At 46.2% G+C, this 17,659-nt stretch overlaps 1 protein-coding gene across 6 annotated transcripts in view; it reads left to right on the top strand.

Annotated features, from left to right (window-relative positions):
• ADGRE5 (adhesion G protein-coupled receptor E5) overlaps positions 1–17,659 on the top strand; it is a 75,577-nt gene that overhangs the window by 34,500 nt on the left and 23,418 nt on the right. For 3 of the 6 annotated variants that reach the window (XM_033924300.1, XM_033924298.1, XM_033924299.1), the window contains exons 4-8: positions 5,621–5,776; positions 5,979–6,125; positions 11,364–11,510; positions 15,985–16,140; positions 16,765–16,926. In XM_033924300.1, coding sequence (XP_033780191.1) covers positions 5,621–5,776; positions 5,979–6,125; positions 11,364–11,510; positions 15,985–16,140; positions 16,765–16,926 — 768 coding nt within the window. The remainder of the gene's footprint in view (positions 1–5,620; positions 5,777–5,978; positions 6,126–11,363; positions 11,511–15,984; positions 16,141–16,764; positions 16,927–17,659) is intronic. The other 3 variants (XM_033924301.1, XM_033924302.1, XM_033924303.1) reach the window with 3 other exon arrangements.

Genomic DNA, 17,659 nt, shown 5'->3' with positions numbered 1-17,659 from the left:
GAGGCCGCTCCCCTGCTCTGCCTCCTCCGCCTCTCTGTATGAGTGATTGGAGAGTATTTCTGTGCCGAGGAGGCAGAGCAGGGGAGCGGAGAGGAGCACAGAAATCGGCAGGAGTAGAGAAGGAGGCGATCGGCACACGGTGGTAACTCCGCCCACCCCCCAACGTCACAGCCGATCTCCCCCATAAAAGGGGACGAGCCAACAAGGAGTACTCAGCGCTAGGCCGGCCGAGCAAGCATGTGGTGAGCAGCGAGCAGAGAGAGAGGGTGCTTGCGGGGAAAGAGGAGCAGAGAAGGCTGCGATAGCGGAGAGGGAGGCAGGAGTCAAATAGAAGCGGAGAAAGGAGAGGAAAAAGCATACAGAGAGGCGGAGGAGACAGAGCAGGGGAGCGGAGAGGAGCGGAAAAGCATACAGAGAGGCGGAGGAGGCAGAGCAGGAATGATTAAAAGGGGATCACGAACAGATCGGAGAAGGTTATCATGCCGTTGTACCGGGCCATGGTACGCCCTCACCTGGAATACTGCGTCCAGCACTGGTCGCTATACATGAAGGACACGGTACTACTCAAAAGGGTCCAGAGAAGAATGACTATAATGGTTAAGGGGCTGGAGTAGTTGCCGTACAGTGAGAGAGTGGAGAAACTGGGCCTCTTCTCCCTTGAAAAGAGGAGACTGAGAGGGGACATGATCGAAACCAGCCCACACCGCCGGAGAAAGAGACCGTCGGACCTGCCTGCAGGTCAATTGAGCCCCGCTCCGCCTCCTCCATTGCCAGCCGGGAGAGGAGACTTTTTCCGTCGATATTCGGCGGCGGGAACCAACCCACGCCGCCAAAGAGAGCCTGACGCCTCAAAGACCAACCCTGCTTCGGCTCCTTTTCTGAGCCAAATCGTCTCCCCAGCCCTTTCGAGGGTCGCCAAAAGCCTCCTGAGCTCTGCCTCCCGCAGCCCATCCGAGGGCAGCCAAAGTCCACTTCCACCAGTCATGCTTGCCTTTGCCCACCCAACGACCGGTCCCCCTGCAGCCCACTCTGAGCCGCCGAAAGTTTGGGTCCGTTAATAGTTCTTCAAGGCAGAGGAAGGAGGAAGCTTCCACCATCTTGTCCCTCCTTCCTCCACCCGACGCCACTGGAGCAGGAGTGATCGGCCCTACCTTGCTCTTCTCTGAGCTCCTGCCCCCCCGTAGCCTACCTGAGAGCAGCCGTAGTCCATGCAAGACTGTGCAAGCACGTTCGGGCTGCTCTCTGCCGTACCTAGACGCCCTCCCTCTCCTTGGCTCATCGAGGTCCACTGTGGGCCTCCAGACTCACAGCTCTCCCTTATCCAGCCCTCTCTTGTATAACTCCCAACCCGGATACTGCCCGATGCCAAACTTTATTACTATCTATGCTCCTGTTTAGTGCCAAATTTTATTACTGCCTAAGCTCTTGTCCAGATGCCAAATTTTATTACTGTTTTTGCTCCTGTTCAGTGCTAAATTTGTATTACTGCTAAAGGTCTTGCTTAGTACTCACTTTTCTGAGCCCCTGTTCCCCTCAGCACATCCTTGGGCTACACACAAACCTTGGCTATACAATCTTTCCCTGTTAATCACCTATTGTTCCCAAGCCTCTCCGTTTCAGCTGCCCATATGAAAAGTGTGTAGCTGCTAATTGCTTTCACCGCTAAGGTTCCTCTTCCGACCTACCCCTAAAAAAAAAAAACAACTCTCTCCCCTACTCTTAGCTCTTCACTCAGCCAGCCTAATTAAGTCCCTTGCTCCTCCCTTAGCTAACACCCCCCCCTACTGCAGACTCTCACGCACCAACCATCTAGTCCCAACCCCACCATGAATCCATCCTTCTGGCTCCTTCTCCTCCTACTCTGCTCACCTCTCTATACTTCCCTCTGCCTGAAACCTCCCTCTCCCAATCTACTCGACCCCGCAAACACCAATAATATCTGCCCTGGCCTCAGAATCCCCACACTGATACGCACCAGAAATCACCCTTTCAAGAAAAACCCCCGAAAAGTCAACCACGATTCACTAAAACCCTTGCCCCATGCCAATCTTCCAACGCTGCCTCTGACTCTCTCACCCCCAGTCCCGATACTTTATTGCAATGCCAGATATGCATGCAACAAGACCCAAATCTTGAAGGACCTTCTAGATGAGCTCGACCCTGGATTCCTGTGCATCACGGAATCATGAATCGCCAAAGACGATCTATTCACACAAAACGAACTCCTCCCCCACGGTTATCAAGGTCTCTTCTCTCCCAGATCCAATCGAAAAGGAGGCAGATTGGCACTCCTCTTTAAATCTTTCTTTGATGTCCAGCTCCTCGAGAAGGGCACTCACACCTCTCTAGAATATATGCTTGCCTCTGTCAACAATGAACTCCGCACTCACCCATTGGGCATCTTGTTACTATACCGCCCACCTACCCCTTAGACAAACTCCTCCACGCTCGTCTTTGAGGCCATAACAAACGCCTTCCTTAAATTTCAAAGACTGCTGATCATTGGTGATATTAATCTCCACCTTGACGATACCACCAGCAAGGACACGATTGAATTTAACAACTTCCTTACCTCTCTAGGTTTCTCCCCCACCTACCTCCTCTCCAACCCACGAAAAGGGGCACACACTAGACTTCACCACTTTCCTTGATCTCACCGCTTTCAAAACTTGAACCGCCGACACCTGTTGGGAACAAGTCCCCTGGTCTGACCACTTCTTAGGGGCTACCTGTCTCCCCATTTTCACACCTTGAATCCCCATCCGCTCCTCCCACTCCATAACCTTCCGCAAAAAAACTTAAGAGCGTTCTATTCTGGTCTAAATTCCTCAATCAACTCTCCTCCAATCCTTAGCCTACAGATTCCGAATCCTACTGGCACAACTGGATCTCCCTCTCCGAATCCACCTACCACTCCCTTGCTCCAATATCCACTAAAACCATCTCCTACCCCCGAAAGGCCCCCTGGTATCTCCCACTTCACAGAGAATTGAAACAGAAATGTCGCGCTTTGGAGCGCAAATGGAAAAAAATCTAAATCCCCTTCAGATAGACAGACCTGGAGGGTCAATATCAAACTTTACAATTCAACACTAAAAAAAGCCAGGAAGAACTTCTTCGGAGATAAGATCTCCAAATCCAATAACCAGATCACTGCGTTGTTTAACATTTGGCGCTCCTTAACTACAAAAAAGGACCCATCCTTGATCCCCTCATCCGTCAGCCGATGCCATAGCAAAATTCTTCAATGAAAAGGTTACCACCCTAAGATGCTCCTTCCCGCCTACAACTCCCTGGCTTCTATTGACCTCAACCCTACCCTACCTGTCTCCAATCCCATTCCAGCCGATAGAACCTGGACTGTCTTTCAGCTTGTCTCCGAATCACAAGTCTTCAAACTCTGCCTCAAACTAAAAACTTGCAAGTGTACCTTGGATCCTTTCCCCTCCTACCTATTTGAGAATATCTCTACACAGGCCATCGCTTCCCTCACCAAAACTTATAAACTCTGCCCTATCATCGGGCCTTTTTTCCTCCGAAATGGGACACATTGCTCTGACTCCTCTACTGAAAAAGACCGACCTTGATCCCTCCATACCTTCCAATTACCATCCTATAGCAAATATCCCTCTCCTAACCAAGATGTTAGACTCTATCATATCCACCCAACTCTCATCCTATCTAGAAAGATTCTCTATTCTCCTACCCCACCAATTCAGCTTCAGACCCAACTTTAGCACCAGATCCCTATTGGCCTCACTAATCTCTAAAGTGCAACAACTCCATTCTCACAACAAATTCGCTGTGCTTCTACAATTCAACCTCTCCGCAGCTTTCGACGTCGTCCATCATGATATCCTAATCTTCCAACTCTCCAAAATAGGCATAAGCTCCACAGTCCTAGATTGGTTCTCGAAATTCCTACGATCCCGCTCCTAAATCGTTAACATAAATGGTACCTCATCCTCCCCCTGGAAGCCGATATGTGGAGTCCCGCAAGGCTCACCCCTCTCTCCTATCCTTTTCAACATTTACATGTCCTCTCTGAAACTCCTCAATCTATACCCCCTTAGAAACTCTCTACACCTATGCCGATGACATCCTCATCCTCCTCGAGACCGACTCGAACCTTACTAACCTCGTTGGAAACATATCCACATGTATAATGAACCTCCAATCCTGGGCTCAATTTGTACAAATGAAACTGAACGAGTCCAAAACAAAATTACTTTGGCTTGGCCCAATATTAGATCATTTACCCACCTCCATCCCATTATCTTCCGGCCCCACTCTTCAGCTTGAATTTTCAAGCAAAGTCCTGGGCATCATCTTAGACTCTTCTCTCTCCTTCAATGACCACCTCAATTCCTTGATAAAAAAAAATGCTTCTTTAGCCTTCATATGCTGAGGAAAGTGAGATCCTGCTTTCATCATTCCCACTTCGCCGTCCTTGTTCAATCCACCATCCTCTCCAGACTGGACTATTGCAACTCCATCTATATAAGCCTAACTAAGAAAAACCTCCATAGACTTCAGCTAATTCAGAATGCCGCGGATAAGCTTATTTTCGCAAAAGGCAAGTTCGACCACGTCTCTCCACTTCTGTCCAAGCTTCACTGGCTTCCAGTACATTCCAGAGTCCTCTTTAAATGTGCCTGCTTAGCTTTCAAGATCCTACACGGCATCCTTCCTCCCGTCATTCCACTCCTTTGGAACTCCTCAAACCCTAATTCCTCCAGATACTCCAAAAAACTGAAACTATCATTCCCTTCTACAAAAGGTATATCCCGCGCAGGAAAACTAGGAACATCCCTCCCCTTTAGAATCACAGAACTCTGGAACAACCTCACATCCCCGCTCAGAAATTCAAGCTCCCTCCAATTCTTCCGCAAACACCTGAAAACTTGGCTCTTCTCAAAAATCTAACACCCCCCACTCTCTGGTACCCTGGCCCCTCTCTACCCTCTTAGTTCCTTTCCTTTAACCCTTCTTCTCTTGGAGTTCCTTTCTATCCAAATTCTGTAAACCGTGCTGAGCTCTACGCTTGCGGAGATGGCGCGGTATACAAACCTAAGGTTTAGTTTAGTTTTAGTTTAGAAACATTCAAGATAATGAAGGGAATAGACTTAGTAGATAGAGACAGGTTGTTCACCCTCTCCAAGGTAGAGAGAACGAGAGGACTCTCTCTAAAGTTGAAAGGGGATAGATTCCGTACAAACGTAAGGAAGTTCTTCTTCACCCAGAGAGTGGTGGAAAACTGGAACGCTCTTCCGGAGGCTGTTATAGGGGAAAACACCCTCCAAGGATTCAAGACAATGTTAGACAAGTTTCTGCTGAACAAGAATGTGCACTGGTAGAGCTAGTCTCAGTTAGGGTGCTGGTCTTTGACCTAAGGGCCACCGCGGGAGCAGACTGCTGGGCACGATGGACCACTAGTCTGACCAAGCAGCAGCAATTCATATGTTCTTGAAATCCAGTATGCATATATACTATCATTATCATACCTTATGTTATCAGTTTTTCTTATTGGCCAGACTGGATGGACCGTACAGGTCTTTATCTGCCGTCATCTACCATGTTATTAAGTAAGGAGTTCAGAGTTTTCACTCTTGTGTTACAGATGTTAATGAATGCCGGCAATCCGCGCAAGGCAACTGTGGTCAGTTTGCTGAGTGTAAGAACACAATTGGAAGTTACTACTGTACCTGCTTAAAAGGTTACCAAAGCAAATCAGGGGAAAAGTGGTTCCAGAGTAAAACTAAGAATACCTGTGAAGGTAAGAACGTTTCTCTCCCCTAACCAGTGGTCAGTCTTAATTCCCGGAAAGAAAAGGTGCTGCTGTTGACTGTGCAAAAAAAACTGAAGCGATCCCTTTTCCATCTGACGCCTCTCGCCATAACAAAAGAAAAAGAGACAGATAGTAGATGAGAACTTTTCCTGGCCATATCTCTAATAATCGTGGTGTCTTAATCTTGCAGATGTCGACGAGTGTAACATTTTGAATGCCTGTCCCGATAAATCGCTCTGTAAGAACAGTGTGGGGAGCTATCAGTGTGAGTGCAAGAACGGATATCTGTCAACATCTGGAAAAAAGACTTTTACCAACGGAACGGAGCACTGCATGGGTAAGTTTGCTTTTTTGGTTTTATATCCCGTCCTCCCAGGGAAGCTCAGAATGGGCTGCATGGTAAAGCATATAGCATGACTTGTATGTCTCGTAGCTCCACCCCAGGCATTCGTTGCCGGTATAGAGTGACCCCCTCCTGATGAAGAGCCGAAACTCGAGTCGGGGGGCCATGTATTTTAATTGCTGATTCATTCACATGCACTGAAGCACTTTCAACACGAATTTGCACTGATCTACACAAAGTTCCTGTGGTTATTGAAAAGGCTCCAACCAAAATAAGCTTACAGATAAGTGTTTATGATACTATTCTGGTGTTGGTTGGTAAGGGACAATAAAGGCTGTGATGGTCCCTACAATAACTGCAGTTTGATGTTATCATCTCACTATGGGTTATGAGGTCTGAGCACTTTACTAAATTATAAATTTTACTAGTTGTTTAGCCCGTTACATTAACGGGTGCTAGCAGCCCTTCTCCCTTACTTTTACCTCCTCCCTGTCCAGCAGCACCCCCACCCATTCCCTGCTCCCCCTATATAGCAGTAGCCCTTCTCCTTTTATCTCCCCCTGTTCAGCATCACCCCATTTCCAGCTCCCCATATCCAGCAGTAGCTCTTCTCCTTTGCAGGAGCCCTTCTCCCTTTCTTTTACCTCCCCCCCCTGTCTAGGATCACCTCTTCCCTGCTTCCCCTTTCCAGCAGTAGGCCTCCCTTCCTGTTACCTCCCCCCCTGTCCAGAATCACCTCTTCCCTGCTCCTCCTGTACTGCAGCACCCCCTTACCTGCTCCCCCTGTCCAGTCCGGTGATCTCCAGCCATCAGGCTGGCTCCTGCAGGGAGTCTAGTTCCTGTCCGGTCCCTGCCAGGCGTGCGAGTCTGCTCTGCCCCCTCCCGACCTGCCGGGAGTATTTGAATTAGACCCGACGGTTCCTGTTGAGGGAAGCACTCCTCACCGGACTCAGCGGTGAACTCCAGCCATCAGGTCAACATCCGCCTTGGTTTTTTTTTAGTCGAAAGACGCGGCGGTGGCTCCTCTCATGATCCCCACCTGCGTCGGAAGTCCGACGCAGGCGGGGATCGTGAGAGTAGCCACCGCCGCGTCTTTCAAAGAATCGTAAGCCGCGCATGCGCACTTCCTATGTGTTGCTACAGCTCACGGAAAAGCGGCACACACTTAGGAAGTGCGCATGCGCAGCTTACCATTTTATTATATTAGATTTAAGAAGTAAAGCTGAGATATACAAGTCATACTATTATTAGAATCTATCCAGCATTTTATTTAATATCTCTCGCAAGTGAGTAATAAATAAAGCATATAGCATGACAAGCATTGTATTACAAAACATAGGATGGCAGCTTATCATGGCAAACAGACACATATTCAAGTTTAGCACAGTTTGATAAACACTTGTATTACAAGCGTGGCTAGCTAGCATGGCAAACATGGTATTATATACAGTGTTCCCCCGGTCGTTCGCAGTATTTTCTGACCGTGAACCGCCGACAAGGAGAGGGCAACGGGAGAGGCAGGAGAGAGCAGCCGGAGTGCCGCAAATGCAGGAAATCTCTCGCGGTACGCTCCGACCGCCTCTTCCTGCACTAAGTCGGGCCTTATCCAATCAGGAGCTGCTTTGACACGCAGCGCCTGATTGGATAAGGCCTGACTTAGTGCAGGAAGAGGCGGTCGGAGCGTACTGCGAGTGATTTCCTGCACTCGCGATGCTCCGGCTGCTCTCCTGCTGTCCTCTTCAGGTTTCTCCAGATTTGCAGGGGTTCCTGGAACGGAACCCCCGTGAATATCGGGGGAGTACTGTATATACAATTATAGCATGGCCAACATGGTATCATATACAATTATAGCACGGCCGACATAGTATTATATATAGACAATTATAGCATGACCGACATGGTATTATACATAGAAGTGTAGCATGGCAGACATGGTATTCTATACTATATACAATTATAGCATGGCAGACATAGTATTATATATAGACAATTATAGCATGACCGACATGGTATTATATATAGAAGTGTAACATGGCAGACACAGTATTATATACTATATACAATTATAGCATGGCAGACATGGTATTATATATAGAAGTGTAGCATGGCAGACACGGTATTATATCCAATATACAATTATAGCATGGCAGACATGGTATTATATATAGAAGTGTAGCATGGCAGACATGGTATTATATATACAAAAGTAGCATGGTAAACATAGTATACAGTGTGGCTAACAGTACGACACGACAGTATGGCACTTACCATGGAAGACCTAGTGCGGTGGGCATGGGATGGCAAATATTGTGCGGTGACGATATGCACCATATAACAGGGGAAAATAATGGCATTGTGATTTTAAGTGGGCTAGAGGGGCTCTGGCCTGCTTAAATCACCTGTCGCCGCGGAGCCAAACTGGGTAGTGTCACTAAATAACTCTGACTAGTCCCCAAAAAATTTGGCCAGTTAGGGGCATGCATGTGGGCGGTGTTGGGGAGGAACCAGACCCAGATAAGCTATGGGAGTGAATTTAGGACAGCTCAAAGGTCGTTGGGTTGTTTGGGGGGGAGGGGAGGTTAAATAATGTGAGCCCCAGTGCATCCCCCTTTCTCTATCCCCCTCACCCCCAGCAGCAGCAGCAACAAGCCCCTCCCCCCTTAACACTCCCAGATCTACCTCGCTCCCTAGTGGTCCAATGAGGGTCATTGAGGGCAGGAGCAGAGCCCATCCCCCCCACCCCAAATTTTCATCTGATAGCAAACTTGCCTCGAGAGCTGATGCATCAATGCCTTCGAGAGCTGATGCAAGAACCTCAAATATGTGGCAACCCTTCAGCCTTAAGGCCGGACAAGCAGATTTCCTCTCTTAACGACTTATCAATCCAGTGGACACTCACCCCAAAGTAAAATTTTCTATGGGATGACCATCTGTTCCCCTAGAATTGCTACCAATTTCAGCTTCATCTCCACTTCAAAGTGACCCAACTCATCACTGTTCTGACCAGGTCAACAAAAATAGGCAACTTCATTGTTCTTATAGGGTACATTCATTGTACAGTGCTCCCCCAGTCATTCGCAGTTGGCGATTCGCGGTCCCGGTCATTCGCGGTATTTTCCGACCGCGAATGACCAGGTAGGAAAGGGCAGGTGGAGAGGCAGGAGAGAGCAGCCGGAGCGCAGGCGAGTGAAGGAAATCACTCATGGTATGCTCCGACCGCCTCTTCCTGTACTAAAGCCGGGCCTCACCAATCAGGAGATGCTTTGACACGCAGGAAGAGGCGGTCGGAGCATACTGCGAGTGATTTCCTTCACTCGCCGGTGCTCCGGCTGCTCTCTCCTGCCTCTTCAGCTGCCCTCTCCAGTCTCCCCCCCTAAAAACCGTATTTGCAGTTTTTCAAGATTTGGGGGGGTTCCTGGAATGGGGGAGTACTGTACAGCAAAATTTAAGATCAGATGATCCACCCTCAGGCACCATCTTGCTAGGAGTGCCAGCACCTCTCTGCCCCCCACACTCACACGTCATGGTCATACCTTTCTTTTCCCCCCACCTCATACCTCTCTAAATCATCGCCAGCTTGAGCTGGCCTGGCTCCCCTCTGAAATCACTTCCAGGTCACAGGGCCAGGAAACCACTGCCCTGGGTGCCCCCTACCCACTCTACGCCACTGGTTCCTGGTCTTGTGGTTTTATTTAATCTACTGAGGAATTATCTTTATCTCCCTTCCACTTTTACTTTTAACAGTAAGCATCAGACGTAACTGAGCAAAAGTAGTGAAAATTGGCAAAATTATTCCTTCAGTAAAAGTAACAAATGTTATTTATTTTATTTTAAACACTTGCAGCCCTCATATCAACCATTTATGCGGATAACAAAAGTGCATCCATTACAAACATCATAAAACATAACATAACTAATTATTATAGAACGGCAACAGGTACAAACTTATACCCATGCCTTACAAGAAATAAAACCAGACACTTGCAAAGTTACAAAATGGTTAAATCTGGAAAGACAAGTCAAAAGGTCTGTGATGGGACGAACGGAGTCTTGCACAAAATTCCTTAACTTCTTTACATGTAAAAGCAACAAAAGTTAGTTACTATGCAATATTGGTGTTACAGATATTACTGAATACCTTGCTACTTAAGAACATAAGAACATAAGAAGTTGCCCCCGCTGAGTCAGACCAGAGGTCCATCTTGCTCAGCGGTCCGCTCCCGCGGCAGCCCATCAGGCCTAGTGCCTGAACAGTGGTCCCTGATTAATTTTGTAACTTACCTCTAATCCCATCCCTATAATCTACCTTTACTCTTATCTGTACCCCTCAATCCCTTTGTCTTCCAAGTACCTATCCAAAGCTTCTTTGAACCCCTGTAGCGTGCTCCTGTTTATCACATCCTCCGGTAGCGCGTTCCATGTATCCAACACCCTCTGTGTGAAAAAGAACTTCCTGGCGTTTGTTCTAAACTTCTCCCCTTTCAATTTCTCTGAGTGCCCCCTTGTACTTGTTGATCCCCTTAATTTGAAAAATCTGTCCCTGTCTATTTTTTCTATGCCCTTCATGATCTTGAAGGTTTCTATCATGTCTCCTCTAAGTCTCCGCTTTTCCAGGGAGAAAAGCCCTAGCTTTTTTAGTCTGTCAGTATATGAGAGGTCCTCCATGCCCTTTATTAGCTTAGTTGCTCTTCTCTGGACCCTCTCAAGTACCTCCATGTCCTTCTTGAGGTACGGCGACCAGAACTGAACACAGTACTCCAGGTGCGGGCGCACCATAGCACGATACAGTGGCAGGATGACTTCCTTTGTCCTGGTCGTAATACCCTTCTTAATGATACCCAACATTCTGTTTGCTTTCCTTGAGGCCGTGGCACACTGCGCCGACACCTTCAATGTTGTGTCTACCATCACTCCCACTTGGTCAGGTCAACTGTAGCCTGTTTGCTGAGTTTAATAACGCACTTGGAAGTTTACCACTGTAGGTGTCTGCAAGGTTATCGAACCAAATTTGGAAAAGAGCAGTTTTCAGAGTCAAACCGAGATGACCCGTGAAGGTGCTAAAAAGTTCCTACACAGCTCCGGTGTCGGGGTTTAATTCCTGTACAAGAGGGGTGGGTGGGGGTGCTGTGCTGAGAAGGACCATCTCCGTCGGGCAAAGGTGAAGCGAGAGATACTAGCTGGTAACTTTAGCTGGTCACGTTTCTAACTGTCGCGGTGTCTTTAATCGTGCAGATGTGGACGAGTGTAAGATTCCGAACGCCTGCCCCGGTAACTCGCTCTGTAGGAACGACGAGGGGAGTTATTACTGCGAGTGCAAGGACGGTTTTCAGTCGACATCTAGAAACAACGTTTTTAGCAATGGAACAGCCCAGTGCCAGGGTAAGTGACTCCATTTACGTCAAAGGGACGCGAGATATAGCATGGGAAATAATGACACCAAATATTTAGTAATGGCATTTAAAGTAGATAAGACTTGTCTGTGTGTGATCACGCTTCTAAATCCAAAAGTGTACTGTTAGGAGCTACAGATGGGTTTAATTTTATTTATAAACCCCCCCTTTGTGAAAAATCCAGGTGTAGAAGAGACTCCTTCCAGTGCTCCTTCCTCACCCCCCCTCCTGCCATACACGTGCCACTTCCCTTTCCTTACGTCTGCAATGTTCCTGGCATGTGCAGCCAACCCCCAAGCTGCTGTTGTGCCTGCATCGGCTTTTCCTCTGACGTCACTTCCTAGGAAGTGACGTCAGAGGAAGAGCCGACACTACTCACGCTAGGAACATTGCAGAGGTACAGGGAAAGGGAAGCGGCGTGCATGCGCAGCAGTGAGGAGGTGGAAAAGGAGCCCGGGGTGGACCTCCCATACCCTCTTACTATGCCACTGCTTCTTTCATTCAGTCAGGCGGATGTCCAGCCACATGACCAGTTAGTAAGAGTGGGCATCCATAGGCAGGAATCGGTGGCTGTGTGTGGCACATCTGTTGTTGTACCGGGAGAAGTCTGAATACCAAGTACAGCCCAGAGTCGCTGGCAGGACCAAGGCCATCGCACAACCCTTTTCTCTGGGGATGAACAAATCTATCGCGCTGTGTGGTTAAGAAGATATTTGCTGTAACATGTTTCGGTAATCATTCCTTCCTCAGGGTCCAAGATCTCATACGACTCAAGAAAAATGAGCCAAATGGGATGCAACTTTATGAAGAAATTCAGGCTAAAAGAGCGCCAAATGTGTCCAATAGTGAATCCATCTCCATGTGTCGAATACTGAATCCGTCTCTGGGTCCATTGTTTCTCACTCTAGTGAACCACTTTTTGGGCTACCATGGTTTTATTGACTTCAAAAAAGTCTTAACGTCTTGTACATCGTTTCTCCAGTTTCTTTGGGTTTGTCATTGATCATCGTTGGATTTCTCTTTGTTTTGGCTTCTGTAATATGTTTAACAGACTCGTAAAAATTATACATTAAAAAAAAAGAAAGAAAGATGAGGAAGAGTTTGTATTCCCAGCAGCCTTGTCAGGAATGCTTATGGAATATTTTCACCACCGTGTAATTGGATATCATTACAGTTGGCGTAGCTAAGGCCACTTGGCGTTTACGCTTTATATTAAGGCACAGGAGCTTCTCTGAGAGACTTTACAGTGTCGGTCTTGTGTTATACATGTTAATGAATGCTGGCTACCCCAATGTGGTAGGCTGCAGCCCCTCTGCCGAGTGCAAGAGCACATTTGGAAGTCACCACCGCAACTGCCTGTAAGGTTTCCAAACTAAATTTGGGAAAGAGCAATTTTAGAATCACCTGAGGCCAAGTTGTTAAGGTAAAGAATCATGTTCCATCACCAGGATCAAGGTTTCAATGATGGAGTGAGGGAGTGCAGAGGAGGGCGACTAAGCTGATAAAAGGTATGGAAAATTTTCCATACGCTGACAGGTTAAAAATGCTGGGGCTGTTCTCCCTGGAGAAGAGGAGACTTAGAGGGGACATGGTAGAAACCTTCAAAATCCTTAAGGGCATAGAGAGAGTAAATAAGGACAGATTCTTCAAACTGAGGGGAGCCACAAGCACTAGGGGTCACTCAGAGAAATTGAAAGGGGACAGGTTTAGAACAAATGCTAGAAAGTTCTTTTTTACGCAGAGGGTGGTGGACACATGGAACGCGCTTCCGGAGGAAGTGATAGGCCAGAACTCTGTACAGGGGTTCAAGAAGGGTTTGGATAGGTTCCTGGAGGATAAAGGGATAGAGGGGTACAGATAGAACTTGAGGTAGGTTATAAAAGTGGTCAGAAACCACTTCACAGGTCGCAGACCTGATGGGCCGCCGCGGGAGCAGACCGCTGGGCGAGATGGACCTCGGTCTGACCCAGTGGAGGCAACTTCTTATGTTCTTATGTTCTTCTGAATTTCTGTTGATACGGTAGGTTCCTGAAGGCAGTAAATACAGGTTCATCACACTTCATCCTTTGGGACTTGCTATGACGTGGGAGTGAAAAGATATTTGAAACCAGAGGTCTCTGCAAGCCAACCTCCTCTTCCCAACCTAACCATTTCCTTATCTCCTCAAAGCTTTTGGCAAGAGATTGAGGAGGTAATATTTTATATCTCAAATTATAATGATCATATTAAAGCCAAATAGGAACTTCTCCAGTGCGGGATAGATTGCAGCAAAAGAGAAGGGGAGGCTCTCTGAGTTATTTGAGATGAGTCTTGAATTCTGGAGTAAAGTGCTGACAAATGGCCATCTTCATTCATGCATTCTTAGCGCTGGGTCATTGACACAAGATGCCGTATGCTTTCCTCCAGTAACACAAGAAAGTTCAAGGTTGGTACTCCTCAATTTATCTATTATAGCTGTACCTCAGACAAATGCATAGAGTAATCTACCTAAAGGCTCGAGCTGTGTAGCCTTCCAAACCCCTGACGCTAGAGGATCACTAAAACACCTAAGACACCTCCAAAATCTAATGTTGCAATGCTAGTGGAAGAGATCTTAGAATGGCCACCCTTCTCCCAAGTGGAGTGAGCTTTCTGAAGTGCAGCTCATTAGAGTATCTCTCATGACATCAAGAAAGTTGATAGTAGACAAGTTTCAAGTTTATTAAAATTTTGATATAAATGCAATATCAAATATTTTCAATGCGTATAACAATAAAAAAATATTTTTTTTTGAGGAGGACAAAATAAAACAATTTAAACAGGTAAACATACAATCGATGTACAAAATTAATTAGTGATACATAGGGAAAAAGGAGTGAACTACAATTGTTAAAGAAAGTAGAAGAACATTTAAGGAAAAACAACATCAGGAGGGTCATTGAAAATGTTTTACAAATAAAGCAAGCTCTAAAAGTGAAAGGGAGAAGTTGTGACCTATATATAGATCTGGTTAGGTTTAAGTATTTGAGCCTGAGATTGTTGATAAAAGAGGTATCCTGTTTATGACTCGAACGCATCTTTGTATAGGTGGCTTTTTAATGTTCTTTTACATTTTTCTAAAGAAGTTTCACCACACAGATAAATAGGTAACTTGTTCCATAGCTGAGGTGCTATGGTTGAAAAAGTTGTAGCTCTTCTGGTGGTGGGTCAAGGCATAGGCAGTCAAACAGGGTGGGTTTCCGGGATCATGGCCAACTCTATCCTATAAAGCATCAACAACTATGGAGCTTGGAGGGGGGAAGGGGGGAAGTTAACACCCAATCAAAGAGGTATTCCAATGCCCCTGGGTCAAGGTGCATTTCATTGGCAAAAGCATAGGCTCTTGAATTTTCTTGGCCACTGGTATTCCATCCTTGCCAGGAATAAAGCCCAAGGAAGCACCAACTGTAGGGTCCTTAAGTACATTTAGGAGATGCCCTAAGTGATGTATTAGCTCACATTTGTAGACTGCAAAATTTCCTTGCATTGGGTGTGTTGAACAACATACAATGAATACAGGTAAAATCAAATGAACAAATGGAAAAGTTACAGTATACGAACAACGGATATGATTATACAGTAAACCAAAAGAAATCTTGAATGAAATCGAGACACCACATACTGTAAAAACATTGCAAATTCTTGAAGCACATCAGAAGACAACCAGTAATGCCATAACCCCAACAATCACAAGGCATTTTCTTCAAATCTCTAAACGGGGAGCTCATAAAGTCTTCAGCTATTTCTTAAGAAGAGGGTAAGCTTTCATCATCCTCTTTCCAAGGGATACACACAGTTCCTTGAGCTGGATCAGTAAACGATTATGGTAAGCGGGTTTCTGGACTTTGATCCGAAACCCCCTTAGCAGGGAATCTTGGTAAAGCTTAGTCATCTGTTTATTCATACCTATATATTTCTCTGTTTGTAAAGGACAGTAGGTCTGAATTTTACATGAGTTTCTATAATCTACTGAATCTCTGCTGTGTTAGCCAGAATATGCAAAGTGATGTAGGGGAGGGGACAATTATTAACATGATATTTGAAGCCCTCATGTCACACAGACAGAGAGGACAGTGCTGGCCTCATTGGTGTGTATCTAGGTAGAAGTCATCAAATCATCAGATCCACTGGCTTTCCTAGATCTCTTGGATGACCCTGATAGGAGGCATCCCAGATTTCCATTGGGAAGGGGGGCACAGAGAGCTACCCTTGCAGGAATCATTTTGTCTAGTAGCTGATCTTGACTTTTTATGGGGTTTGGGGATATGTGGTCTCGGTGACAGATGAATATGCTCGATATCTGGGAAGGAAGGACATTCAAGGGCACCAATGAGCTCTTGTGCCTTGGTAAGGGTCTTCCTTGCCCTCAGGGTTTCTCTCTGGCATGTTGGAGGCTGGGACTATTTCCTCTGGGGACAGTTTAACTCTGCTTTCTCTCACCATAGATGTTGATGAATGCAGTCAAAATGGCCCTGCGGCATGTGGTCCCAATGCTATGTGCCTTAATGCTGAAGGCAATTTCTCCTGTCTCTGTGATAAGGGCTTCCAAACGAGGTCTAGGATAGGGAATTTTCAGAGAACCGGTGAACATCAATGTGAGGGTGAGGAACCTGTTCTCCAATCCCAGCAAGCTATTCCCTCTTTCCTGTGGTCTTAGCATGCTCTGAGCCACTCAAGAAGGGTGCCTGCAAAGACTTGGTGAAGAGATCCCCTGCATGACATCCCATTTCATATGGTTACTCCTCAAAGAAACGATGAATTTCATCTATGCATGATCTCATCTTTAGCATGTATCTGTTGTCGATACACTTCTCTGCCTTTGGCTTCGCCCCTTTCTTCTTTCTGCCTAACAATTACATTATTTCAGAGAGCTTCAGCTTGCCTCTGAATTTTGTGCTCGATCAGTACTGATTCTTTACCATGCCGCCTTATTTTCCATCTCTCCCTCTCATACCTTCTCTTTTCTCCTTGTGCAACTAGACTGCTGCTTCCAAAGACTTAACCATTGACTTGCTGTTTTCAGCAAATATCGGTTTGTGCTGCATCGTTGCCTTGGACCTCCAGATGTCTGTCTACGTATGTCTCTTCCTCTTGTGCCCAAATGTCTTCATACATCCCTATGTGGTAGAGTGACAGCATGGCTGAGGGACAGTGCATGCATCCATGTCTTTGGATACCATCAACGTACAATGCGTACTTATTGAACTTCACCCCTCTTCTTCCAGATATCGATGAGTGCGATCAGCTTGGTCCTCCAGTCTGTGGGACCAATGCCTCTTGTATTAATACACCTGGCAGTTTCAATTGCATCTGCTTGAACGGGTTCCGCACCATGACTGGAGAACGGACCTTCAAAGGTCCTATCACCAATGAATCTCAGTGTTATGGTGAGACACTCTTCTCTCTTGCTGATAATCCAGATTTTTCTTGCATAAGACAAATGGTACAATGAAAGATTCTTCCAGCTTCCATTCATTTTCATGTACTAGAGGGTTAGGGGAAAGCATGTTGCATATGCAGAGATCTCATCTTAGTCCCATGCAAACATTTGTTCAGACTGAGGCCTACACTCGCACAGAAAAGAACAGCACTTAAAAACAGGCTGCAAAGGAACAAACCACAGCTTTCCAAATGATCAGAATGAAGAAGTGAAACTGAATCAGAGTGGAAGAGAGAACGAGAGAAGCCACTTTGCTTTTTTACAAACTGATACCCTAAGGAAATATTCTCCTGGTCTTGTTTATCTAGACGACAAGGCTTGTGCGTCTTTAATTCAACAGTCAAGAACAACTCAATGCATGCAACACAGGAAGAAAGAAGTGAAAGCTGCAAAAAAGAGAAAAAAAATCCAAGTTTCTGCAAAGTAGGGATGGATGATTCAGAACAATTTGCTACCCCCTCGAGGAAGACCAAGAACCTGCATGTTGACTATCTGTTAAAGGCATCAAAAAGTTCTTAATACATGCAAAGACGTATGTTGAGGTTGTCTTCTTGGACCCCAAGCTAAAGCACACTGTTCTCAAGAGATAATTTATATTCATATATTTGTATTGAATTTGTGAGAATTTTTCTAATACATTTTGAATGCAACTAAATTCTCAAGGAAGATACTACTACCAT

Source organism: Geotrypetes seraphini, chromosome 16 (assembly GCF_902459505.1).
Source record: "Geotrypetes seraphini chromosome 16, aGeoSer1.1, whole genome shotgun sequence".
In the NCBI taxonomy this organism is placed as follows: Eukaryota; Metazoa; Chordata; class Amphibia; order Gymnophiona; family Dermophiidae; genus Geotrypetes; species Geotrypetes seraphini.
The sequence above is the reverse complement of the archived record's forward strand: the minus strand, read 5'-3'. Positions and strand labels throughout refer to the sequence as shown.